General features: G+C 39.1%; 1 protein-coding gene across 3 annotated transcripts in view; it reads left to right on the forward strand.

Moving 5' to 3' along the window:
- Positions 1-27,227, forward strand: part of pls3 (plastin 3 (T isoform)) — a 41,303-nt gene that overhangs the window by 6,309 nt on the left and 7,767 nt on the right. The window contains exons 1-10 of one of the 3 annotated variants that reach the window (XM_039694187.2): positions 4,793-4,933; positions 7,174-7,281; positions 12,630-12,793; positions 15,557-15,686; positions 16,503-16,635; positions 16,732-16,813; positions 16,945-17,110; positions 19,828-19,970; positions 23,298-23,393; positions 26,414-26,609. In XM_039694187.2, the coding sequence (XP_039550121.2) occupies positions 7,221-7,281; positions 12,630-12,793; positions 15,557-15,686; positions 16,503-16,635; positions 16,732-16,813; positions 16,945-17,110; positions 19,828-19,970; positions 23,298-23,393; positions 26,414-26,609 (1,171 nt within the window). In that variant the 5' untranslated portion in view covers positions 4,793-4,933; positions 7,174-7,220. Of the gene's footprint in view, positions 1-4,792; positions 4,934-5,968; positions 6,078-7,173; positions 7,282-12,629; positions 12,794-15,556; positions 15,687-16,502; positions 16,636-16,731; positions 16,814-16,944; positions 17,111-19,827; positions 19,971-23,297; positions 23,394-26,413; positions 26,610-27,227 lie in introns of those variants that run through there. The other 2 variants (XM_039694189.2, XM_039694188.2) reach the window with 2 other exon arrangements.

Here is a 27,227-nt window from a genome sequence, read left to right on the forward strand (position 1 = left end):
TGCCTCCTGAAACTGAACGTTCCTGATCTTCAAGAGCCGACTTGTTTAACAGGTGTTGTGTTGTGTTGTAACCTGAGCTTCAGGAATGCCAAAATCAGGAATTCCTCTGTGGTCTGGCAACACATTTACACATTCATAATGAAAGGAACCTTTCACTTGTGTAGATATGTATGCAATGTGTGCAAAGCTCTTGTAAAACCTTTTATTTTTAAATAATGTCATGTTTTCTTGCTCCAACAAGGTTTTTTTGGTAACGTGTGGAATTTCTGTGGAACTAGTATCACGAAACGGCATTGCAAACATAATGATTGTTTTCAAAAGGGTTTTATGAACACGTCATCCATTGGTTATGGTTGGGCAAACGGATAGTCCCGCCCCCAGAGCATGCCATTGTTGATTAGTTGTTGTGTCAGGCTGATCTGGATGTTTTGTGCCACTTGTTTTCGCTTCTCGGAAATTTTTTCTAGAAAAAATCCTCCGATGACTCAAAAATCGTTATTTTGCATCATCTGAGGGTTTTTTGTCCAGAGGCTACAGTCAGTAGTAGGGTCTGTCCTGCATGTCCTCAACCCGCCCATAGAGGGAGGATCTCATTCACAGAATGAATACACAGTGTCGGCCATCTTTTTTTGGAAGCTAAGCTAGCAGGCTCTTGTTCTGTGGAGAAAGCTGAGTAGTAGGGGTTACCATCCTCTTTTTCCAGGACATGTCCGGCCGTTTATGTCCGGGATTCAGGCAGCTTTTGCTTTCTGCAGTCACCATTCATTGTTTACATGCACAGCTTTTTTTTCAGTCTAACTGAATTCATTGTGATTGGTGAATCTGAATGTAGTGTTTATATGAACGCTAAACAAGTGATCGGTTGATGTGCGTTTTAACATTGTTAAGAAAATTCCCACTCCTCCGTGAGAGATACGAGACCGGTGCGTCTCACAGGTATCGCTCATCGGTAATCACTCCACCGGCTTCGACTCGCGCCGTTCTCCCGCGGCCCTCACTCGTCCCGCTCGCCACGGTAAACATGACTCGCACCGTTCTCCCGCGGCCCTCACTCGTCCCGCTCGCCACAGTAAATATGACTCGCGTCGTTCTCCCGCGGCCCTCACTCGTCCCGCTCGCCACGGTAAACATGACTCGCGCCGTTCTCCCGCGGCCCTCACTCGTCCCGCTCGTCACAGTAAACATGACTCGCGCCGTTCTCCCGCGGCCCTCACTCGTCCCGCTCGTCACAGTTAACATGACTCGCGTCGTTCTCCCGCGGCCCTCACTCGTCCCGCTCGCCACAGTAAACATGACTCGCGTCGTTCTCCCGCGGCCCTCACTCGTCCCGCTCGCCACAGTTAACATGACTCGCGTCGTTCTCCCGCGGCCCTCATTCGTCCCGCTCGCCACAGTAAACATGACTCGCGTCGTTCTCCCGCGGCCCTCATTCGTCCCGCTCGCCACAGTAAACATGACTCGCCCCGTTCTCCCGCGGCCCTCACTCGTCCCGCTCGCCACAGTAAACATGACTCGCGTCGTTCTCCCGCGGCCCTCACTCGTCCCGCTCGCCACGGTAAACATGACTCGCGCCGTTCTCCCGCGGCCCTCACTCGTCCCGCTCGCCACAGTAAACATGACTCGCGTCGTTCTCCCGCGGCCCTCACTCGTCCCGCTCGCCACGGTAAACATGACTCGCGCCGTTCTCCCGCGGCCCTCACTCGTCCCGCTCGCCACGGTAAACATGACTCGCGCCGTTCTCCCGCGGCCCTCACTCGTCCCGCTCGCCACGGTAAACATGACTCGCGCCGTTCTCCCGCGGCCCTCACTCGTCCCGCTCGCCACGGTAAACATGACTCGCGCCGTTCTCCCGCGGCCCTCACTCGTCCCGCTCGCCACGGTAAACATGACTCGCGCCGTTCTCCCGCGGCCCTCACTCGTCGCGCTCGCCACGGTAAACATGACTCGCGCCGTTCTCCCGCGGCCCTCACTCGTCCCGCTCGCCACAGTAAACATGACTCGCGCCGTTCTCCCGCGGCCCTCACTCGTCGCGCTCGCCACGGTAAACATGACTCGCACCGTTCTCCCGCGGTCCTCACTCGTCCCGCTCGCCACAGTAAACATGACTCACGCCGTTCTCCCGCGGCCCTCACTCGTCCCGCTCGCCACAGTAAACATGACTCGCGCCGTTCTCCCGCGGCCCTCACTCGTCGCGCTCGCCACGGTAAACATGACTCGCACCGTTCTCCCGCGGTCCTCACTCGTCCCGCTCGCCACAGTAAACATGACTCACGCCGTTCTCCCGCGGCCCTCACTCGTCCCGCTCGCCACGGTAAACATGACTCGCGCCGTTCTCCCGCGGCCCTCACTCGTCCCGCTCGCCACAGTAAACATGACTCACGCCGTTCTCCCGCGGCCCTCACTCGTCCCGCTCGCCACGGTAAACATGACTCGCCCCGTTCTCCCGCGGCCCTCACTCGTCCCGCTCGCCACAGTAAACATGACTCGCCCCGTTCTCCCGCGGCCCTCACTCGTCGCGCTCGCCACGGTAAACATGACTCGCGCCGTTCTCCCGCGGCCCTCACTCGTCCCGCTCGCCACAGTAAACATGACTCGCGCCGTTCTCTCGCGGCCCTCACTCGTCCCGCTCGCCACATTAAACATGACTCGCGTCGTTCTCCCGCGGCCCTCACTCGTCCCGCTCGCCACAGTAAACATGATGAATGGCGACTGTAGAACGCAAAAGCCCAATCCCGGACATTTTGGGTGATCTCGAAACACATTTTCGGGCAGACTCATCACAGAGACTCACTAGTAGCCTAGATTGGTTGTTTAACGACTGCCCTCTGTTAACACAGTAGGCGTGGCCTTCTAGGGCAGCGAAGCAAGTGCATTGTGGGAGTTGTTGTCTTTCATCCACATAAGCCAAAAATACATTTTCTGGCTTTTCTCAGTCTAGAAAGCTCCAAATTCAAAAATAATTTCACATTTCTTCTACATATTTATGACCCATTTTAAATATGCATTCATCTTTCCCGAGGTGAAGTATCCCTTTAAAATTACATACATATCTACATAGAATAGAAAACATGCACGACGACATTTCTGCAAAATGATATAACATTGCTTCCTCGATGTTTTGTGACACTTTCAAAGTGAAATACCCAGCATGATCAGTTTTATCTGTGTGAATCTGGGTGTGTTTAATTACGTTGGTTGTTGTACGTATCATGGCAGTTCAGAAAAGAAGTTCAGTGAGTGAGAGGCACTACAAGGTTAATGATCTTGTTTGAAAATAACGTAGCACCTAAACTAAACCCGATCCTGAACCTAACCGATAGTGTTAACAAAAGCCAACATGAGAGAAAATCACATTCTCTGAAGAAACAATGCCATTTTAGCTTGCCTCTACAAGACTCTGAGCTCTTTTATCGTGACTCATGTTTAACAGGACTGTAATATTGTACTAGGTGAGCTACCGAGCAAGTTTTCTATGGTAGAAAAGATGCAAATGTGATGCTAACATCAGAAACCATGCACGTGGTAAAAGGCCATAACATAGTATTTTATGATGAATCGCATAAAGTCTTTATTTATCAATTCTGCTTCTGTGATCATAGCTCCATGTGAAATTGATTAAAGATGTTGGTGTTTTACTGTCTCTACTGTTCATTTCAGTTGAAAACTGCACTGAACAATTGTATGATGATAAGATAAGTATAGATAAGTTTTGTAAAAAATGTAAAATGATACAGCATAGGTTGTATCTAGATCTCTATATGTAAATGAGATGCGGTATGATTAGCTAACCTTGTATTGTGTGTGAAATGTTTTTGTCATCAGGGAGCGGCCAAGTTTCTGCCGAAAAGGCATTGGTATGTAAATGTGAGTGGTTATGTTAATGAGCTTATGTTTCTACTGTCATGCAACTGGTCCCAGATCATGCGGGCTGTGCTTTTACCTTTCATAGGACTTATGTTTACAAAAAAATGGGCAAAAAAGTAGGCACTTGGGACGAACTGTATCTGGGGGCCAAAACATGTGGAGGTGGGCTATTTTAATTTGGGGGCCCTTGCAAATGCATAGCAGTTTGCTTAAACCCAGACCCATTTATAACCCACACGCAACCTGTGCCTTAGGCTATGAGAAATAAGATTATGATGGCGATGCCAAATTTGATTAGTTCAATGCTGAAATGAAACAGTAAGAGTGTGTTTCGAGGTCATCATTCCCTCATTTAAGGTCTGTCTCTGGGAATGTTGTGTCATTTCTCATGTGGCCTGTTTCCTCAGCAAATGAATGAGTCTTTGTTGCGTACCCGCTCCGCCGTCCTTGAAATTAGTTTGCCATTGATAGACCGGGAGGATATTACAAAATGTTTTATTTATTTTCTCAGCCAACTATATTTTTTTACGCTGACTGTGTGTGATTTTGAACTAACATCGAAGCGCAATCTGTTTATTTGAATAGCCTTTCTGCTTAAACCTGCAAAAGATATCACATGTTCAGCAAGTGATTCAGTGGAGTGATTCAGCATATGTCTGCAGTGTCCACACTGTTATTTTTTCCCTCCGGTTGGGACTTTTTAAAGCAACAGGATGTTTTAAGGTATGCAGGATTTACCTTTTTCTCTCTCGCAACTTTATTGCATCGCTCGGTACATCTGGGATGGAAACGTTGGTAGTGAAGAAAAAAGCAAAGCGTGCACTCTTTCCCCTCCCCCTCTCCTTCTCTCCTGCGCCTGCCTATCCCTCCTCCCTCTCCGGCGGGCGGACACGCCGACCGCGACTCCCATAGCCTGTCAGGAAGTGTTATGACTTGCTGCATAAGTCTTTGTGAGGCAGGCAGGAATGCTGGTGTTTCAGATTAGCCTTGAAGGGTGTGGAGCGAGCACTGCCTCTTCTGCTGCGACCGCTGCTGCCTACAGACCCATTCTCCGCGACACATCCCAACGGTTTGGCTCTCTTTTTCTTTGTTTTTTGCTGGTTCTTCTTATCTACATTGCCACACTCTCTCATTAACGTTATACACTGGGGAAAAGCAGTCTGTCTGTCTCGGCTAACGGCACAGCATCTGTGAAAGACGTGTGTTGTGCGAGTTCACATTTGTTGCATCTGTTTGCAGTTTTGGGGAAACTGGTTAAGCTTTTTTGTGTTTTGTTTTTTGCATCTCGTCAGACTGGTAAATTCATTTTGTTTGGTGGAGCACATGCTCAGCTTTCCGTTTTTTCCAATGAAAACCCCAAGAAAGCCATTCTGTGGCTGTTTTTCTCTTTGCTTTTGCTTTGTAAATTATCACTGCATAATGGTTTTTGACTTTGTTCAGTCACTCGTGCAGTGTTGGCAGTCCTTGGAGACTCTGAAAATCGAGTGACTAGACAGGATTGTCTGGTTGCTTAGATTTCTGCATGACTCAATCCCATGAGGTCACACTACTCCTCACTCATTTGGGAAGTAAACAAACCTTAGTCAAATTAGACTTGATCTTGGATTGTGTAGAAGTTTATTAAAGCGGGAATTGTGGGAGAATCGATTCCAAGTGGTGATTCAGTGAAGGTATGTAGCACACGGTACTGTTTCCGTGAGAGGGATGCCACAGGGGTGGACAATTGGCCCGTTTGTGTTTTGTGTTTTTCTTCAGCAATGTTTCTGTGCTGGCCATCCGAACAACTGAAGGATGACATCAAATGTAGACCTTGAGACAAAATAGCCAGTCCAGCGCTGTCTTTAAGAGTTATTCGAACAATAAACAGTTGAACCGTTAGCGTTGGCATGCCATTGACTCATTTTTAGAGCATTTTTCGTAGTCTCTAACTTTATGCTGTCCCACTGGGGTGTGGTTGGACAGCTGGCACCTCTAATGACATAACTCACAGATGAAAAGAAGCACAAGCTGGATTGACGACTATGTTGACATGTTGATGGGTGTGTCCTGAATCATCAGTTTCTTTAAGGTAGTGGCTAACAGGAAGACGTGTCTTGGTTTGCTCGTAGTGCTGCAGTGCTGTGATCGCCGCCGCCTGCATCTGTTCTCAGTTCAGCTGCTGTGGGTGGACTCTACTCAACAGGTTTTATTTTGCCGTGGCCTCGATTCAAACGGTACGTCAACATAGTGTGGTCATTGCTGCTCACTGACACATTGGGCCAATACCATATACAGCATTTAAATGGACTAGATAGATCCTGGACAAATGTTTACCCTTGGGTTTTAGTTTTGTGTTTAGTGTTTTACTGCTTATTGTGTGTTTGGATGATAAGGTTTATTCTCCACGTTCTTTATTGGCATTGATGTTTCCATGGAGAACCTTTAAAGGGATGAAAATTTGTCATCATTTACTCACCTTTCTTCTGTTGAACACAATGGAAGTCAATGGGTGTCGTCAACTGTCTGATTACACACATTCTTTAACGTATCTTCCTTTGTGTTCAACAGAAGAGAGAAACTCATACAGGTTTGGAACAACTCAAAGCATTTTAGTGTATCACTGCTTGATGATAAGGTTTATATGCTATGTAAAACTTCTTTATGGTTCCTAATGGAAAAGGGTGCTTTAGATTAATAAAAGGATCTTCACATTGAGAAAAATGGCTCTTTTATGAACTGTCCAGTGTCCTCTGAAATGAACTCAATTGGTTCTTCTATGGCATGACTTTGGAGCCTTTTTTTTAAGAAGGTAGTTAGGTCCACTTTCACAATTAACCAAAAGCAGACCGACTGTAGCACAGTTCAGTAGAGACTGCATCTGGTGTTCAGATTTGAGCTCATCTATCATTACTCAGAGATAAAACAACACACTGATCTTCCAAAGAAGCACGTCCAGACTTTGACTGTTGGCTGTGAATTAGACCATTTTCAATGTCCAATAGTTGGTTATGTTTGCTCGTTTTTTTGCTAGCCTCGATGATTTCCAGTCGTCCAAACACAAAAACTAGTCATTTAAATAAAGGAAGTAGTGTTTCAGTCATTGTCTTTTGCCAGGTTACATTCAAAAGGACTTGTCTTGACGCGCCCTCTCAAACATATATTTTGCCCAAATATAGTCTGCTCAGTTTCATGCTTGATAGACGTTTGCATGTCGTTTGCATGTCTTATTCTCTTACTGTACGATCCCTCTTTCGGAAGACAGGCGTCATTGTGCATTTACCACAGTTTGGAAGTCCACACAGTAAAGTTTTTGTCTTCTCTCCATTGAAGGACACGGTTTATTCGACTGAGAGAGCTTCAGGTCGTTCTTCGGGGAGATGGCAGGAAAGATATCTAAAGATGAGCTGGAGGAGTTGCGGGAGGCCTTCGGGAAAGTCGGTAAGTGTCCTTCCTGTCCAACCAGTTTTGTCTACTCTAATCACAACTTGGCATGCCGCCCGTAAAGGTGTCCTTTTTCCTTTACATATCTTATTTCTACTGATTTATCTGTGTTTTCTTTGCGTGGATAAAAACCGCTACATTGCGGTTGAAAGCCTAAAATTTGGATCTATTTTTAAATGTCTCATTTGGCTTCTAGTTTTAAACTAGAAACTCTAGATGTTGGTTTTTGTGTGTGTGTGATGGCCTAATTGTTTTGCAATGTTGTTATCTCTCCGTCTGACTTCATGTGCAGTGTGTTTCTTTAAAGTCTGGATTGTTATTGCTCAGAAAAACATCTGGGTTTTTCATTTGATTTCATGAAGTTTTTGGCATAACATGTTGCCTTGCTTTTAAACTATCCTCACGGACTTTTGTCTCCGAAACCAACAAGTGTTTAGTGTTATATATGTGTGTGTGTGTGTGTTTTCCAAGCCCTATTCAAAATAAATCTTTTGTTTAAATATTTGAATAGGACTTGGGTCTATTAACAAGTAATTGTTTTAATTTATTCTCTAGCATTAACCATGAACTGCATAGTTGCCATATTTTGCACACTGTAGTGTCTCTTTATAGGGTTATTTCACACACATATTCATCATTTAGTCATCACAAGACTTTTGTTCATCTTCAAAACACAAATGAAGATATTTCAAATGATCTCTACGTTCATAAAGAGATCAAGAATCAAGCGGCTTAATTCGTGATCACTTTATTTGATTTTAAAGCAGATCATTTCGGCTTTAATTCACATAAAAACATTGATCAACGCGCATACACAGAGCACACGAAATATGGTCAACGGAAGCTCAAATGTGCGTACAGGTACAGTGATTGTTCTCACGTGTCAAGCAAGTACAGTTGCGATATTTAGAAATTGTTAGTTTATTAGATATGATTAGAATTCAACTATGGAAAAATAAGAATACCAATTTTTTATATTGCCACTATTTTACTGCACTGAGATAATAAGATGCTTATGACACTTTAAATAACAATTATAATTACAATTATAAAAATGTTGCCTCTTTGGCTTGCAAAAGGTCATGCAAAAATTGCTTTTTTCAGGCTTGTCCAACTATTGCGTGGTCAAAAGTACAAAAAAAAAAAAAAAAGCAGCCCAGTCAATGTCTCTAAAAAATGTGATTTTTTTTTTTAACTAAAAGATTGTACTATGTATATGAGTATTTCCATATGATCTCTCTTTGTGCTCCAGAAGTAGAGTTTATTGATTTGTTTTTAGAAGACTAATGTCAGCCACTACTGTAAAAAAATAAAACCTGTGTGGTTGCCAGAAGTTTACCGTCAAATATACGGTAGCAACATTATTGGTTTTACAGACTTAACTTAAAATTTACAGTAATAAGCTGTATTTCATTATCTGTTATGATGTTAATTTACCAACCTATTGAAGTATAGATATCTGTTTTGTACCATGTAATACACTGACAATTAACAATCATAACAACAAGGTTTATACTAGCATAGAGAAGCTGCAGTGTCATTCACACAAACATTAAACGCCATCATGGTAACACACATGAAATAAAAAAATGCAATAAACATTAGTTTAACAACATTTAAAGTAACATAAAACCCTAATGTACAAAACTGACAAGAAAAAAAACCAAGAAAACTATGAGGAACCAGTTATTTCAACAAAAACACATAAAATAGGGAATTGTGGGAGTGTCAATTTACGTTTTTTCACTGTAAATTATACAATGAGTTGTAATTTAATGGTGTTTTACAGTAAAATTACATTGAATGTACCATGATATGTATCACAGTTATTTAGTACGGAGCAGTTTTGCACTGTAGCATTTTTACCGTTCTTTTACCGTAAAAATGTCATAATTTAGAAATAATTTTAGCCTGTGATTTGAGCGCTCTGTTTGAAGGGGCGTGTCTGCTGGGAGAATGTAAACGCCCACTGCTGTGATTGGCTAACAGCTTTGCATATGAAACAAGCATTACATGTGGTACTCGTTACTATTAGGCTAGCTGTCGAAATTAGCTAATTTTCATTGTTGATTGTGTTGATTACAGCACTATAATGTAGATCTACTTCCCATGGCTGCAATGTTTGCTGAACCCATGAATGCAGTGATATTAACAAATTTCTGCAGTGCACTCTCACGAATGTGTTCATCATAACTAACAGAGTAAACACGATGTAAATAAGAGCTCTGTTGTGCAGTTTCTTGACTATACCAGCTCCACCAAACATCGACCCAGCCATCTCACACTTACCCATCAATCAACTTGAACAAGCCAACCAGAGAGTAGAGCTGACCAGATCAGTGTAGTCAGCATCATTGAATATAATGGGAGTTTTGGCGAGAGTCCTGAACTCAGACACTGATAAAACACGCTGTTTGATTGACAGCTAAAGAGAGAGTGCTTTGATTGCATTCTGTAGTTTACACAATTTAAATAATGCTACTAAGAGAAACAATGCATTTAGTCGCTTGATTTACTGACGTATAAACAGCCAAAAACTATTTCAAGAATGTCTTGACTGTACATGAATCATTACATATCAGAAATAATTGGCATTAGAATTAACACATGTTGTGGCTTTACCGTCGGATCCATCTCTGAAGCCCCGAACACGCCAAGCCGACGGTCGGCAGTCTGGCAGATTTTGGGCGTCGGCCAACTAAGTTTCCTCAGTGTGATATGGCTGAAAATAGTCCTCGTCGGCTTTGTTTTGCGCGATTCGTCATGTTGAATCGCCGTCGGGCCGTTGGGGAAAGAGAGAACTTTGATTGGCTGTTCAGCTTAGTGAAAGAGTCAGTGCACGAGAATAAACGCAAAACAGCAAGCGAAGTCAAAACGGTAAAGATAGAAGGCTGTTACGTCTTCTTACCTGAGCGTTCCTTGGCGAATATTTCAATATTAACATGAGTGGAGTGGAATAGAGGCGACAACACAGTTGGCTTTAATCAGCACTAGTTCGTTGACGTCTGCTTGGTGTGTTCCGGGCTTTACAGTAAAAGTCTGTTTTTAAAGCCTGTGCCGGAATGTGACGGACAAACAAACAATGCTCTCCTGAGACAGTCACACAGTTGAAAATGCATATCCACATTCATAGCATTAGGATCCTTTGTAAGGTATTGTTATTTTTAATCCAGTGATCCTCTATCTTTCATCTCACTAACGCGCCAGTGGGCGGGGCCAAAGACGTGATGATGTAGGCGTTGATCATCCTCTGCTGATGCGGTCTTTCAGTTGGATTCAATAGAAGCTGTTTTTGGACTAACAAGGAAGTTTTTGAGTTCTGAAACCTACTGGATGCTTTTATAGACCATTTTGCTAGATGTAAACAACACTGGTCCAGAAACACTTCCTGTTTCACTTTGTAACTGTTTTATGTAAAGAAAACATCTTAAAGATGTTTGTTTAACTTTTTGATTCAGTTTTATATGTTCTGTTGGTTGTATTTTATCCCAGCTTTTATGTAGTGTTAAACTGAAACAGGAAGTGCTTCTGGACCAATGTTGTTTACATCTTTCAAAATGGTCTATAGTAGCCTACAATGACATCTAATATGGCGAAAGATCAAGGAAATTTTGATTTGTTAATTCATGACCTCTTTAAAGAGCATACTACGATTGGTGATCTGGGTTATGAAGTTTGTGGAGTTAGTATTTTTTCTAATGGTCCGTGACAAGAATGTGGTTCAGACTGCATTTCCCCGTTTATCAGATTTCTCCTGCAGACTGGCAGAACATTGCAGCCTAAATTGTCGGAATCGCCCATGTCCTGGTATTGTAATGCACATACAAGTCTTAATGGTCATTTTTTAATGTTGTGTGCATTCTGATTTAGTTTTAAGACTACTAACCCACTTTTTAACCCCTTATCTACTGTAGCCAGTGTTTGTAGTAGAGTTGACCACTAGAAACTCTTGGAGTTTGATGCTAGAAGATGGCTTTATTTCTTTGTAATAAAATCTGAGTTCCTATTAGCGCTCCCCCAAGGTGGGGTCAATACATCTTGTACATTTTCAAACTCTGCACCAATATTGTTTTCAATTCTTCCATTTCTGCTTGTGAGTTCAGTCTGTTTTTAAAAAGTGTAAGGAAAGGGCCCAACCTATTTACATTAGAGGCCCCTGATCATCTACAAATATTCTTTAATGGCGCACAGTTTAGCATTTACACCATATATCTAATGGCAGAGCGAGAGACTCCAACATATGCTAACACATTCTAGTCTCTCACAGGCCTCTACACTCTTAGAAGAAATGGTTGTATTTAGAACCAGAAATGGTTCCATCCCCCGCTTCATTTATGAAGCTCCAAAATGGTTCTATATAGAACCTTTTTTTTTTGGTAAAAGGTTCTATTGGCCAAGTACAGAACCCCAGGGTTCTATATAAAACCCAGAGGAACCCTTTTTTAAAGAGTGTATAGAACCTTTTAGGGGTTCCAAAAACGTAGCGCTGATAGAACCTTTTAAGGTTCTATAGAACCTTTTCTTCTAAGAGTGTACAGACTCACACACTCAGATACATGGTTATAATTCACATATTTAGATACATGGTCATAATACTAGAATAAAAATGGTTATATTATACTTAAATATTTATATATAACTCTTCTACACCTCATTCTGGCCAGTATCTAATGTCATGTTAGTGTCTCTTTTGTGGATAAAACAGTACCAGAATGCTTTGCTTGAGGCTCAGTGAACATGTTTAGCGTGGCCTATGTTTTAGTCTTAAGTTCTATAAATAGAAATATTTTCTTTACATTTTAGGAGTTTAATTTAAATGTAAAGATGTATTTGTTTTTGTGTTGAAATGTTACATTGACATTTTAGGCTGCTTAAAGCCTACTCCAGATGTTTTTACATTTCCGAAACATTTTATTTGACATGCATATGCATGAAAATGCAGAGTTATTTTGGCTAATCAAACTATTTCAATTGCATATCCTCGCTTTTTTCCCCAATGTTGTTGTGGCTTCTTAAAGGGATACTCCACTTTTTTTGGAAAAAGGCTCATTTTACAACTTCCTCAGAGTTAAACTGTTGGGTTTCACCATTTTCGAATCCATTAAGACGATTTTCTGATATTTAGAAGAATATCAGTAACCAGACAGTTTCTGGTCCAATTGACTTCCATAGTAGATGGTTGAGCCCATTTACAAAAAAAAAAGTGGAGTATCCCTTTAATATTTTTACGCTGTTGAATTGTAACGTTAACTACCAGTAATTGCATTGCAACCTTAATGTTTCGTGCTTCTTGGGAAGAGGCAAGATGTTGACGCCAAACCAATAATTTTAATTTCTCTCCATAGATTTGAATGGCAATGGCTTTATTTGTGACCATGAGCTCCACGACCTGTTCAAAGAGGCCAATCTGCCCCTGCCAGGGTACAAAGTCCGAGAGATCATCCAGAAACTGATGGAAGATGGTGACAAAAACAAGGACAACAAGATCAGCTTTGAAGAATTCCTGTCTGTAAGTGTCTACGAACTGCTCTGTTCCCTAATATCCAAAAATAATTCTACACATCTGCATACACATCCTTACAAGGCTTAAAACTGGCTACACGTGTACATCACTTTTCATTGTGGTGCTTGAAAAAAACAAAAAAAAACGTGTTCCAGTGAATCAATGCTTTGTTCAGTCCATAAACTTCATTTGCAAATCAAATGTTATTGTCGTGAGAAAACATTTACATGATCACATATGCTGTTCTGTCTGTGCAAGCATGATTTTAATGGATGAATGCAACATTTAGAGTGATTACAGTAAAGGTGTCTGCGTGATTAATAAATTAGACGGTTTAAGAGCGCTAGTGAAGGTGTTTAGTTGGATTGGAATTAGAAACCCAACATATTTTTAAAACTAAAGCTTAAAATCCCTGATTTGCATATTCAGCAGTAGCTTTCACCATATATGGACAACATAATACATCGTACTCTGAGATTAGAGTTTCAGTGCTGATCCAGATGGCCTGTGCACTATATCATCATTTTATTAATTAGTGGTGGTAAAATAATGATGAAATCATTACTGTTTGTGGATCTCCGAACTGTGCAGGCTGGTTGAGGAGAGTTGTGAAATGGGTCAGAAATCCACATAAACTAATGGTGAAAAGTTTGGAATAACTAAGAGTTTTAATGTTTCTTATACTCACCAAGGCTGCATTGATCAGTAATAAAGTAGAATCAGACATATTGTGAAATATTAGTACAATTTAAAGTAACTGTTTTAGTTTTACTGTTTAAGTGTACACTGTAAAAATGAATACGACTGAATATGGTAAATCTAATCAATAAAATTGAGGCAACAGATTACAATCCATATTACTAATTAAATTTAACAAATTAGAATTGAGTAGTAACTAACCAAATGAATTACTTAAAAGTTAACCATTTAAAATGAATAGAATGTAAAACAAAAATATCAGAAAAACAGACTAACGATAAAAAAGAATTAAGAACTCTTTTTTTTTTATTGCCAACACTGAAGAGACCTGATGATAACAAGCAGAATCATTGAAGGAAAAAAACATATTTTTAAGTCACCATTGTGGAGATCAGTGTGTGTGTTTTAGTTGGGCCAATTCTTAATTTTCTTAATTCATCCTTGACGTCAGTCTGTTTTTTCCGATTTTTGTTGTTGTTTTGTTTAAAAAATGTGCAAATTCTACTCATTTTAAATGGTTAACATTTAAGTAATTCATGTGGTTAGTTATTACTCAAATCTAATTTGTTAAATTTAATTAATAATATGGATTGTAACCTGTTGCCTTAATTTTATTGATTAGATTTAACATATTCAGTCGTATTCATTTTTACAGTGTAATTTATTTCAGCATCATTACACTGTAAAAATGAATATGCTTTATCTAATCAATAGAATTGTGGCAACAGATTACAAGCAATATTATTAATTCAATTTAACAAATTAGAATTGAGTAATAATTAATCAAATTATTCCTTAAAAGTTAACCCATTTTGGAGTTGTTAACCCTGTTAACCCTTTTACTCATTTAAAATGAGTAAAGTTTACACCAAAAAAAAAATACAAAAATATCTCACTAACAGACAGATGGCAAAGATTAATTAAGAACTCTTTATTTTATATTGCCAACATTGAAGACACCTGATGATAACAAGCAGAATCACTGAAGGAGAAAACCGTCATTTTAAAACAAACCTAAAACGAACACTGATCACTATAATGGTGACTTCAATTTATGTGTTTTTGATTGTTTTAAGTTTACTCATTTTAAATGGTTAACTTTTAAGGAATTAATATGATTAATTATTACTCAATTCTAGTTTGTTAAATTTAATTAATAATATTGTTATAATAATATCAATTTTTTTGATTAGATAAAGCGGTAACACTTTACAATAAGGTTTATTAGTTAACATTAGAAAATGCATTAACTAACATGAACTAACGATGAGCAATGCATTAGTTACAGTGTTTATTAATCTTTGTAAATGTTAGTTAATACAAATACAGCTGTTCATTGTGCGTTCATGTTAGTTCACAGTCCATTAACTAATGTTAACTAATACAACCTTTGATTTTAATAACATATTAGTAAATGTTGGAATTAATATTAACTAAGATTAATAAATGCTGAAGAAGTATTGTTCACATATTGTACATGTTAACTAATGTAGTTAACTAATGTTAACTAATGAACCTTATTGTAAAGTGTTACCGATAAAGCATATTAATTTTTACAGTGTAATCCAGTCTTCAGTGTCACATGATCCTTCAGAAATCACTCTAATACGGTGATACGCTTTATTAATAATGAGTATTATTATCATAATATATATTTTTTTAGGATACTTTGAATAATAGAAAGTTCATATTTTTTTAAATAGCATTTATTTTGTGACAAAGTAAAAGTCCCTCTGTTATTCTTGACAAATTGAACGTGTCTGTGCTGAATAATTCTGCAGTCCAGAATAACACAGAGCCTCTTTTTCAGTCACATGGTGCATGATCACCCGGTTGGACGGCGGTGTGTTTGTTTGCACTGCTGTGAGGAGGTTATGAGCAGCTGCTGGCAGTTGACGATCCAGCTTTAATTACACACACATGCCACGCGCCATTAAATATGTGCATCTGTTTAGTTTCGAGGACCTCTTGTTGCGTTAGTATATTTTAATTTATGTGTCGATGTAAAATGGTGGAACGGATGTTGCAGCAGTTTCTGTCTATTTTATAATTAATTGTATGCTCCCACAGATCTTTCAGGAGCTGAAGAGCAGTGACATCGCAAAGAGCTTCCGGAAGGCCATCAACAGGAAAGAGGGGATCTTGGCTATCGGCGGGACGTCCGAGCTGTCCAGTGCGGGCACACAGCACTCCTTCTCAGGTAAAAACGCCTCGGATTGCACCGGATCAGACAAACCACTGCTTTCTTTGGCTATAATTGCTTCTGCACCACTTCCCCTTGGGTTGGACTGTAGTACTGTGGCAAGTAAAGTAATGGCATCAGATGATAATAATATGGTTTTTGTATGGATTGCCATATTCATACCTTGAGATCTAGGTTCTAAAACCCGTAACATTATAATATAGTACTTTTATATGTACATATATATTTTTTGTCTGTATATGATTTTACTTGTGTTTTGATGTTGTCTTGGTACAAATGATATGGTTTACTTTGTTTAGGGAGGAGTGTGTCACCTTTTGGGAGTCTTGTATGAATGAATGTCTTTTTTGGTTTTGGCTTATATATTTAGCTGTATAGTACTACTGAGTAGCATTTTTTTGTTTTGTTTGTTTGTTGGTTTTTCTTGTCTATTTGTTTTTTGTTTTTGGCTTTTTCTATTTGTTATGTTAAATTCCAGCTGCTGTAAGGTCAATTTTTTTATTTGAATCTAGAATCGAGGACCCCCTCGAAAACGAGATGGTTCATCTTCCTCTTTAATAAAAATGTCAAATAATAATAAATAATAATAATGTACTTTTTGATATTTTTAGCTTGGTTGCACTTTATTTTTGCAGTCTTGTTCCTCATACATATTATGAATAACTGGGTAATAACATAAACCTAGCCTTGACCCATGTAGTTACCTTAAATTACCCAGTACTTTCTTAGGTAAGTACACTGTAAAACAAAGTGCAGCCTTTATGTTTTTAGTGGTTGGTGGTATGTGATCTTGTTGTCTGTGTCTTTGTCCAGAGGAGGAGAGGTTTGCTTTTGTGAACTGGATCAACACAGCGCTGGAACAGGACCCTGACTGTAAACATGTGCTACCCATGAACCCCGATACAGACTCTCTCTTCAAGGCGGTTGGTGACGGTATTGTGCTGTGGTAAGTCGGACACGCTCAACCTCTCACCTGTGAGTTTGAATGATCTTATATCATTTAAGAAACCTCCTCATTGCATTTGTCATTGATTCCTTTTAGTAAAATGATCAACCTGTCAGTACCTGATACTATTGATGAGAGGACCATTAACAAGAAGAAGCTAACACCATTCACAGTACAGGTGTGCTTTTGATTTATTATTGCAGCCATCTCTGTTTGAAAATATGACTGAAATAAATCTATTAAAGTGCATATTTGTTAGAGAGAGAGAGATATTTGGGTCTAATGAAGATCATTGTTTCTGTATTGCAGGAGAATCTTAACCTGGCGCTTAACTCGGCCTCTGCCATTGGCTGTCACGTGGTCAACATCGGAGCTCTGGACCTTCGGGAAGGCAAACCTCATCTGGTTTTGGGCCTTTTGTGGCAGATCATTAAGATCGGCCTGTTTGCTGACATTGAGCTGAGCAGAAACGAGGGTACGTGTCTCGATCACACGTCTAGTCCAAAACAGTGCTGGCATTGCCACAGCTGATGACGACATCCAGGAATCCTGACAAACAGATTTAGCATCTCTTCTCTAGTTAAATGTTAACATGACTGACTGATTTGTCCCTTAAATTCAGATTAAGGAAGTTTAGGTCGGTCTGAAAGGCTCTGTATCTAAAGATAGATTTCAATAGCCTAAGATTAACCTTCATAATGAATGAAAATCACTCTGAAAGGATGAATAAACAAGTTATTTTATTACATAAAATTGCTTTTCATGTGGCACAATGCCAGGAACGATTAGTCACAAAGCAGACTTGCGATGATACATTAGAAACAAATACAATAATGGCCTTGGCTTGACATTTATAGATCCAGTGAAGATTGTGTATGCAAGCGTCAATGGCTTGAACTACGGGCAACAACTAGCAGCCTTTAAAAGTGTAGCATGCCCTGTCTTTTGGGCTCTCATTGAGTTACAGATAACAGACAAACTGGATTGTTTACCGAGGGTTGTGTGTGTAAACAGGGGGTTATTTGAACTTGTGTGTCCTGGAAAATCAAGGTGAACATAACACTGTTTAGATGAAGAAAGGAAACGGACCCAGCACCGAACCCTGAGGTGTGGTGGTTATTTAATATGACTTAGACATCTCTCCCTTCCGAGACGTCCTGAAGGATCAACCTGTGGGGTAAAACTCACACCAGTGGAATGTAGTTCCTGTAATGCACATTAAGAAGAGGCTTCATAAAAGGATTTGATAAATTTATGTGTAAAGTCCAGCAGAACGAGGACACGCGATCTGGGGGCTGCTTTTTTAAATTTGTCCTGTACAAGTAAGGAAGAGACATGGTTGAAAACAAGTGTTTCCATCATGAAAAAGTTCATATAGACTGGTCTGGGTTTTTAAAATTGAAGGCTTAAAGGTGCTATATGTAGGTTTTCTTCTAAAATGAATGTTTTTTTTATTGCCTGTGTTTGAAGGGGTTGTAAACACACATTACAATGATCCACTTGTCGGGTTTTGCTATTACCTTTGAAGGCCAGTATTCCTATTTCTATGTGAAGTCTCCGGGTCGGATTTTCTGCGAAATCCATCGGATGAGACGTGCATGCGCGCTCCCGAGCCTCTCTCCTTTATATATACGGTCTATGCGACGACATAAAGTCTGATGGCACCAAAAAACTACAATCCAACACAAACTCGCATAAATATAAAACACAAAACAAAACAACAATGTATCTGCTGAAGCTCGTCAGGCCAAACGTGAATCGGATCGAAAACACGGATCAACATCGGCAGAGCGTTTGAATTATGGAGAGGCCTTCGCTATTTTTATTGTGATGAATTACAAGTTTTCAGATATGCTGAAATAATGGTAAACTGTAATAAAATAGCAAGGTAAACTACATAAAATGAACCCAAAAGACTGTTCCAGGATATCAAAAAGTAGGATGTAACTTTTATTTTATGTACTAAATCTACTGTCGAACGTCACTCATCCAGCTACTATCATATTGTGTATAATACACATTTCCAGACACGTTCAGTACAGTAATGTTACTTCCTACGATCTTACTGTTAAGGCCATTGCACACAGAGTCCGTAATTTTCGTATGCGTTTTTCGTATTCGTGATTTGCTGGCTCTGAATTGTCAAAACTACTTGCTACGGATGTGAAAAACGCAGAAAATCAAACCCGATTCGATTTTTTTTTCTAACGGATGAAAGTTTCGGAGGCAGTGTGTAAGGGTGATTGACATAACGTGTGGTCGTATTTATTTTTTAACGTGCGAACATTTCGGACGCGAATTTATACTGAAATTGTCCAGTCTATTTCACTAACCGTTTTCGTTATCATGTTATACATTCACCGATGTTGACATTGCTGATTGGTAAAGATACATGAATAGTTAGTGAAATGCCTTATGCTAGATAACAGCACAAGTATAACGTTATCATGGTACGAGTATGGAGTATTAGTTCAACGTCAAGCTGATAACAGTAGCCTATTATTGTAACGTTGCAGTGTAAGTGTATTGTAAGTTTCCAGCGTGTTGTGTGATGCTTTCTCCGGTGTGTGTAAAGTCTCACTGTGGCCGTGTACCATGAGTGATCGCTCTTGTGTTCGAGCATGCGCGCTCTTGTAAAAATTGGTTGCAATCTGAAACATCACCAATAGAGGCTGCTAAAAACTACATATAGCACCTTTAACTCTCCCTCTCTAATTCCCCTCTCTATGTGAAGCGCTTTGAGTGTCGAGAAAAAGCGCTATATAAATTTAATGTATTATTATTATTAACTACTTGAATGTGGTGGGGAAAGTATGGGCACCTACAGGAGACACGAATCCGGTCCTGGAGGGCCACTAGCTCCATTCATAATTAACGCACCTGAAAAAATCGACTCTGCGTCTTCAGGATTGCTTGAAAACTACAGGCAGATTTGAATTAAACGCTGTAGGACAGGAGTTGCCCATCTCTGAACTGGAGACGTCTAGTATTTGAGTTCTGGTGTACTCTGAGGTTGTGGAAAGAGTTTGTGATTAAGTGAACTGGGTTTTTAAAAGCACAATACGGGGCGTCTGCCTTAAATGATCAGTGGTCAGAGGATGCCCATGTCTCAGTGTGGCAAAGGAAATAGCCATTAAAATCAAAATCTGGGTTAAAACGCTGTGATTTAATGTGACTGTGGTCTTTTTTCAGCTCTTGCGGCCCTGTTGAGGGATGGAGAGACACTTGAGGATCTGATGAAACTGTCTCCAGAGGAACTGTTGCTCCGCTGGGCCAACTTCCACCTGGAAAACGCCGGCTCGAGCAAGATCAACAACTTCAGCAGTGATATTAAGGTCAGCCTTAATGTGTCCATTCTCTATACTCTGCTCGTGTGTGTGTGTGCTGATGAAGTACCAGATCTCTGTGCATGCTGTTTTCATGAGGATATTGAGCTGAATTGTGGTTGTAGTCCTGTCTATTTTTTATATTAATTTAGCTGTGAAATATGTGAGATCCCATGCTAAAGGTTTAAACGCATGACCACTTTAAATAGTTATTGTGTGGAAATATGGGGGAATACCTATAAAACTATCATACAACCGATTTTTTTATTACAGAAAAAAGCTATTAGAGTGATTAGCTATGCTGAATATCTTGCTCCAACAAATCCACTTTTTATTAGATTAAATATATTAAAATTTCACGATCTTGTTGATGTTTACACAGCAGTTGTGATGTACAAGGCTTACAATTTCAAGCTTCCGCACTGTTTACAAGAGATGTTTCGAATCAGAGAATCGAGATATAGCCTCAGAGGAACTGAATTGTTACAAAAACCCATGGCTAAGAGTAATACCAAGAGAAGATGTTTATCAGTTAAAGGAGTAGATTTATGGAACAGTCTTCTTATTCAACTTAAGAGCTCTAAAACTATTAAGGGATTTAAGAAAAGATATAAGTTGAACATTATGGAAAAATATAGAACACTTGAATGAAGAATATAAGAAAAGTAAGCGATAGTGGAAGTATGACATAATTTTGATTGTTGAGGATTAATTTTTAGTGTCTACATGTTATTGTAATAGACAGGATAAGTTGTTGTTGTAAAAGGGGTTAGGCAAAATAAGTCTTGACTTCAGCCTAAACCCCTTCGGTCAGTATTTATGTGTTATTCTTTTATTTTTATTTTATTTTATTTTTTTTCTTTCTCTCTTTTGTGTTACATGATTTATGACATGATTTCTAAATGACTGACCGAAGAAATAAATAAATACAAAAAAAATACAATATCAGGCCTTGTATTCTCTATCAAGCTGATATAAAACTGATGTTCAAATTGAAGTAGCCAGTCAGAGAGGATAAACAGTCACAGATAAAGTTGTTGTCCTCCTCAGTGGTGTTTATTTTTATGATTGTGGCTTATATAGAATATAGGCATGTTATTACTCATCTATGCAATGCCGAGCTTTATATAGATATTATAGGGACTTGGGAATGGGCTATTTTGACTTTATAACATCTGCATATAAACAGCCTAGCATTATGACTCTTTAAGAGACCTGCGAACAGGTAATTATAGCTTTTAATGATATGCAGTTGAATTTAAATGATATTTATTGTACTTTACACTAACATTACATTACATGCACGTGCCTACAATAATCATTTGAAACATTTGAGTTTTAAATCTTTTATGAACTTATGGGTGGATATACAGCTTTAATGATGAAATACAAAAATGTGTTGCCAAATTCATCCAAATTTGAATTTACATAACAGCTATCTCCATTTTCTGTTCCATAAAGGCATTTCGCCGGAGCGAGAGTGCAGTTACTTTGACTTTCAAATGCTCTGGATGAAAAACGTTGAGAAAAAATGTGAGGGATAATTTAGTGTCTAATAAAGGATGTGTGACCCAAGCTGTTAGGTGACTCATTATATGTCATTTATGCTCAAGATAAAGATGAAAACAGTGAATGATTGAACTAATATCTCTCTCTATCTTCCTCTGTGCTGCAGTTAACAGATTTTTCAAAGTGTGTAAAGGTACTCTCCTAAACGTACTGTGAGATCATGTGTGTTTTGTTGTTTTGTTCATTCATTTCCATTCTCAGGAACTCGCGCATGATTGTCTGTTCCTCACTTATTTCTCTGGATTGTGTGTCTCATGTAAATGTAATTCACAGTGCAATTATCTTTTGATGCCTTCAAGTCCTTTTAGTCAGATTTTGTGATTTTTGGGCAGAATAAAATTGATGCGTTGGAGCATTGTAGTATTTTAGTTGCGCAAGTATTTTTGACAGGCTTTTTTAAATTATTCTTCAAATGTACACAAAAATGTATTGAAAAATGTAATTTTAAACGTCAATCTTAAAGGAGTAGTTCACTTTTGAAAAAACTTTTGCTGATAATTTACTCACCCCCATGTTATTCAAGATGTCCATGTCTTTTTTTCTTCAGTCGAAAAGAAATTAAGGTTTTTGATGAAAACGTTCCAGGATTTTTCTCCATATAATGGACTTCAATGGGGACCAAACGGTTCAAGGTCCAAAAGACAGTTTCAGTGCAAACTGTTCAAAGGGCTTTAAACGATTCCAGACGATGAATAAGGGTCTTATAAAGCGAAAAGATCGCTCATTTAAAAAATAAATAAAGTTTAAGTTTTATAAGCTCAAATGGTCACCTTGCTATGTTCTGTGTTGAGCGTTCATGACTCTCCTGTTCAAACTCGTTCATCAAAATGAACAAATCTTTTTTCGAGTGACTCGAAGCTAGATAAGACCCTTATTCATCATCTGGAATCGTTTAAAGCCCTTTGAACAGTTTGCACTGAAACTCTCTTTTGGACCTTGAACCGTTTGGTCCCCATTGAAGTCCATTATATGGAGAAAATCCTGGAATATTTTCATCAAAAACCTTAATTTCTTTTCGATTGAAGAAAGAAAGACATGGACATCTTGGATGACATGGGGGTGAGGAAATTATCAGCAAAAGTTTTTTAAAAGTGAACTACTCCTTTAAATATCAAATATGATCATCGGGCATTTGAGGAAGGTTTATTTCTCAATCACTGTATTGATATGTTTTAAAACTACAGAGATTTGATCATAAAACTAAGTGCTTAAATCATCTTACTAAGACTTATTATTGGAGATATTAAAGTGACGACTGAGATTTATATGCATTTTATCTAAGTGTCTGCTATATTGTTATGAAGAGCTCATTGATTTACTTTACAATATTACTTTTTTGTCCATATAAATATCAGCACCAAATTACAGTTTTGGTCCACAAGTGTGAGCTTCATATTCTCACTATATCAGACTTTATAAGCCATATGAAATATGATACTTGACAAAAAAACATTAGAAAGCTTTAATAAACTATTCTATTTAAAAATACATGTCAGACTCAGAGTAAACCGTCCTGTACTCTGTATAGAGGTTTTTTTGGACTGATACTGATTTATTTTTAAGCGCCTGATTATTTAGGTAATTTATCTTGGCTTTTAATGTAAAACCAACTCCCGGTTGTTGTCTGTGGCGTAACAGTGTTGAGTCTGAGAGTCTGTCTCTAGTAATGACACCATTATATGATGCTCATAAATACAATCTTGCTGACGTGACTTGAAGGCAGCATTGCTAAAGACTTTTGTTCTGTCTGTACTCTTGAATCTGCAGGACTCGAGGGCTTATTTCCACCTGCTCAACCAGATCGCACCTAAAGGACAGAAGGAGGGCGAGAAACACATCGACATCGACATGTCCGGCTTCAGCGTGAGTTCACATCTATCATCTATCATAAACCAGTACACACATGGAGACATTCGGTGCGGTGCAGCTCTCAGTGGAAGAGTGTGTCTTATATAGAAATATACAAGCTTCCTTCACTGGAGAAGCTCATTGTGAAGCACTTCCTCTCACACTGGACCGGTATCTTCTAGGACCGGGTATTGACACAAATTTCACAATTCGATTCGATTTCGATTCAATATTGATTATTTTGGATATCAGTTACAATAAATGGCAAATTTCTCAAGGGAATCAAATCTCTTAACTAATGCTGTAAACTATGGGAGTTCATTAGCCTAATATGAAGGTAATAATGAACTGTTTTGTAGCTATAAAACACTTAAATTACACTTTCATTTATTTTATAATAAGAAGATTATATGAAATATAAACATTTAAATGGTGGCTGTCATAAAAACTTGCCAGATTTATTCAAATATGCATTAAATATTGAAGAACTTTAAGATTATAATGCATATGTAACATGGTGTATATATTTAGCAAAATGCTCCTCTTTAGAGTTATTTTTTCTAGCTGACTAACGAGTTTATGTGGGTTTTCTGAGGTAAATATGACGATGACATTGATTACAAGCTGTTTAACTGACGTCTTTCCACAGTTGAAACGCTGATTGAGCGAATCAATGTGACATGATACGGATTTCGATAAGTTGTACTCGATCTTTAACACACTTTCAGATGCTCATTCATGTTTATTTCGTGCTGTAACTGGTATTATTAAGCCGGAAGAGAGAGCTGCGCCAGAGCGATCTCACGCCACAGCGCCAAAACGCTATTTATGTTTTTGAATTTCTAAAGAAAATGGACGTAATTTGAAAATTGAGACTTTGTTTCATATCAATAGTAACAAAGGATAAAGATTATTGCGATTTTTTTGGATGCGCTCAGCCGCGATACAATGATCCATTCATTCAAATGAAACAGGATGACTAATCGATTCTTGAGATTTAAGAATCGATATCGGTTCGTAAAAGTGAGAATCGATTAATATTGAGAAATCGATATTTATTACCCAGCCCTTTTATGAAGCGCAGTTATCAAGCATCAGCAGTTCAATCGCTAGTTTCTCTGGGGGCTGAAAGTTGATCCAAACCTGGGATTGATTCTTATAATCATTGCCAAAATGAAGAACTGCGAATAGTGTTTTTTAGTGACTTCCAGTGGGAAAATCTTCAAAAAGCCAGTGTTTATTGCACACTGTGTCCCAGTCTGTCGTGGCAGTCTCAACACGAGCATCCAGTGCAGACGCCAGATCCTCCCCCAGTCATTCACTGCTTTGCTTCAGGACAGTAACAATGTTGGCCGTTTCCCAGCAGTGTAAACAGCCAGTGTGTGTGTGTAACCCCACGCGCTGTTATTGACTGTGTGCTGAATGAGACGGCTGTGACTGGGACACGCTCAGGGTCGTCTCACCATCAACATCAGCCTTTGAGTCTCGGATAATAAATAATGTTTCCTTTCAGTGTCGGACACTCTTTCCCAGCCCCAGTGAACCGCATCAAGGTCTGTTCTGGGGACACATGCAGTTCCTTTCTAAGATAGCTCAAAATCAATGATGTTTTCATGGATTTTGGAGATTTGTTTTTGAAATTAGTCTCTGAAACTTGCCAAGGCTGCATTTATTTAATCAAAAACACAGTAAGTAATAGGGCTGGGTAATAAATATCGATTTCTCGATATTAATCGATTCTCATTTTTACGAACCGATATCGATTCTTAAATCTCAAGAATCGATTAGTCATCCTGTTTCATTTGAATGAATGGGACATTGTATCGCGGCGGCGCGCATCCAAAAAAATCACAATAATCTTTGTCCTTTGTTACTATTGATATGAAACAAAGTCTCAATTTTCAAATTACGTCCATTTTCTTTAGAAATTCAAAAACAAAAATAACGTTTTGGCGCTGTGGCGTGAGATCGCTCTGGAGAAGCAGCAGCGCTGATCTCTCTTCCAGTCACAGCGCCAAATAAACATGAATGAGCATCTGAAAGTGTGTTAAAGATAGAGTACAACTTATCGAAATCCGTATCATGTCACATTGATTCGCTCAATCAGCGTTTCAACCGTGGAAAGACGTCAGTTAAACAGCTTGTAATCAATGTCATGTATCGTCACATTTACCTCAGAAAACCCACATAAACTCGTTAGTCAGCTAGAAAAAATAACTCTAGAGAGGAGCATTTTGCTAAATGTATACACCATATTACATATGCATTAAAATCTTAAAGTTCTTCAATATTTAATGCATATTTGAATAAATCTGGCAAGTTTTTATGACAGCCACCATTTAAATGTTTATATTTCATATACTCTTATTATTATAAAAATAAATAAAAGTGTAATTGAAGTGTTTTATAGCTACAAAACAGTTCATTATTACCTTCATATTAGGCTAATGAAGCCTATAGGCTACAACTAGACTCCCATAGTTTACAGCATTAGTTAAGAGATTTGATTACCTTGAGAAAATTTGCCATTTATTGTAACTGATATCCAAAATAATCAATATTGAATCGAATCGAATTGTGAAATTTGTGTCAATACCCAGCCCTAGTAAGTATGTGAAATATTAATAAACTGTAAATTATTCAAAGCTGGATTGTCCGCATCATCACTCTAGTCTTCAGAGTCACATGATCCTTCAGAAATCACTCTAATATGATGAGTTGATTTAGTTATTATTTGTGATAATGCGCTCAATTAATAATAATTATCAACAATGTGAACCTTATGGAACGTGAGAATGATACTTTATATTTTGAGGCCCAAAAAATGTCCATATTTACAACTTTATGAACTATAATCACTGGCTTCCGGTAACGGCCGGTCGCGAGTCGAGTTTCTAACCCTTCAATTCAGTTTCTGTCTGATTTGAATGGTGTCTTATTTCTCACTGACCCATGAAACAGAAGAGGAGAGTGCTTTGCATCTGTGGTTTGCAAGCATGCGCTGATTTGTGTTGAAACTGTTGTGCGTCCCGCAGGAGAAAGACGACCTGAAGAGAGCCGAGTGTATGTTGCAGCAGGCGGAAAGGCTGGGCTGCAGACAGTTCGTCACGTCTACTGACGTCGTGTCTGGCAACCCTAAACTCAACTTGGCCTTCGTGGCCAATCTCTTCAACAAGTACCCGGCGCTGACCAAACCCGAGAACGAAGACATCAACTGGGGCCTTCTGGAGGGTGGGTAATCTGCTGCTGATTGTTGCTCTTTCCTGTCTCCATTACCATTTTAGCATTCACTAAATACACGTGCCACGTAATGACTCATGAAAATGGCTGACACTGCCCCCAAACACTTGCTTCTAAAAATACACCCGATGGCATCACAAGTGGGACATTCAGGATTTTTAAAAAAAATTTTTGTGGAAACTGGTGAAGCGCGTCTGCCAGAGATTCAAAGGGAGGGACTGTTTGGCTCATTTCCTGAGGCTGGAAACAGTTTACGCCTGTTTGATGAAGACTGCGCCCTCTTGTGGTGGAAAACAGACCTAATCCTCAGTATCACAGACGAGGCTTAAAGGAGTAGTTCACTTTTTAAAAAAAAAAACTTTTGCTGATAATTTACTCACCCCCATGTCATCCAAGATGTCCATGTCTTTCTTTCTTCAGTCAAAAATAAATGAAGCTTTTTGATAAAAAACATTCCAGGATTTTTCTCCATAAAATGGACTTCAATGGGGTCCAAACGCTTCAAGATCCAAATGAGAGTTTCAGTGCAGCTTCAAAGGGCTTTAACCGATTCCAGACGATGAATAAGGGTCTTATCTAGCAAAACAAGCGGTAATTTCAAAAATAAAT

This window comes from Pimephales promelas, chromosome 9, assembly GCF_988280905.1.
Source record: "Pimephales promelas chromosome 9, fPimPro1.hap1.1, whole genome shotgun sequence".
NCBI classification, from domain to species: Eukaryota; Metazoa; Chordata; class Actinopteri; order Cypriniformes; family Leuciscidae; genus Pimephales; species Pimephales promelas.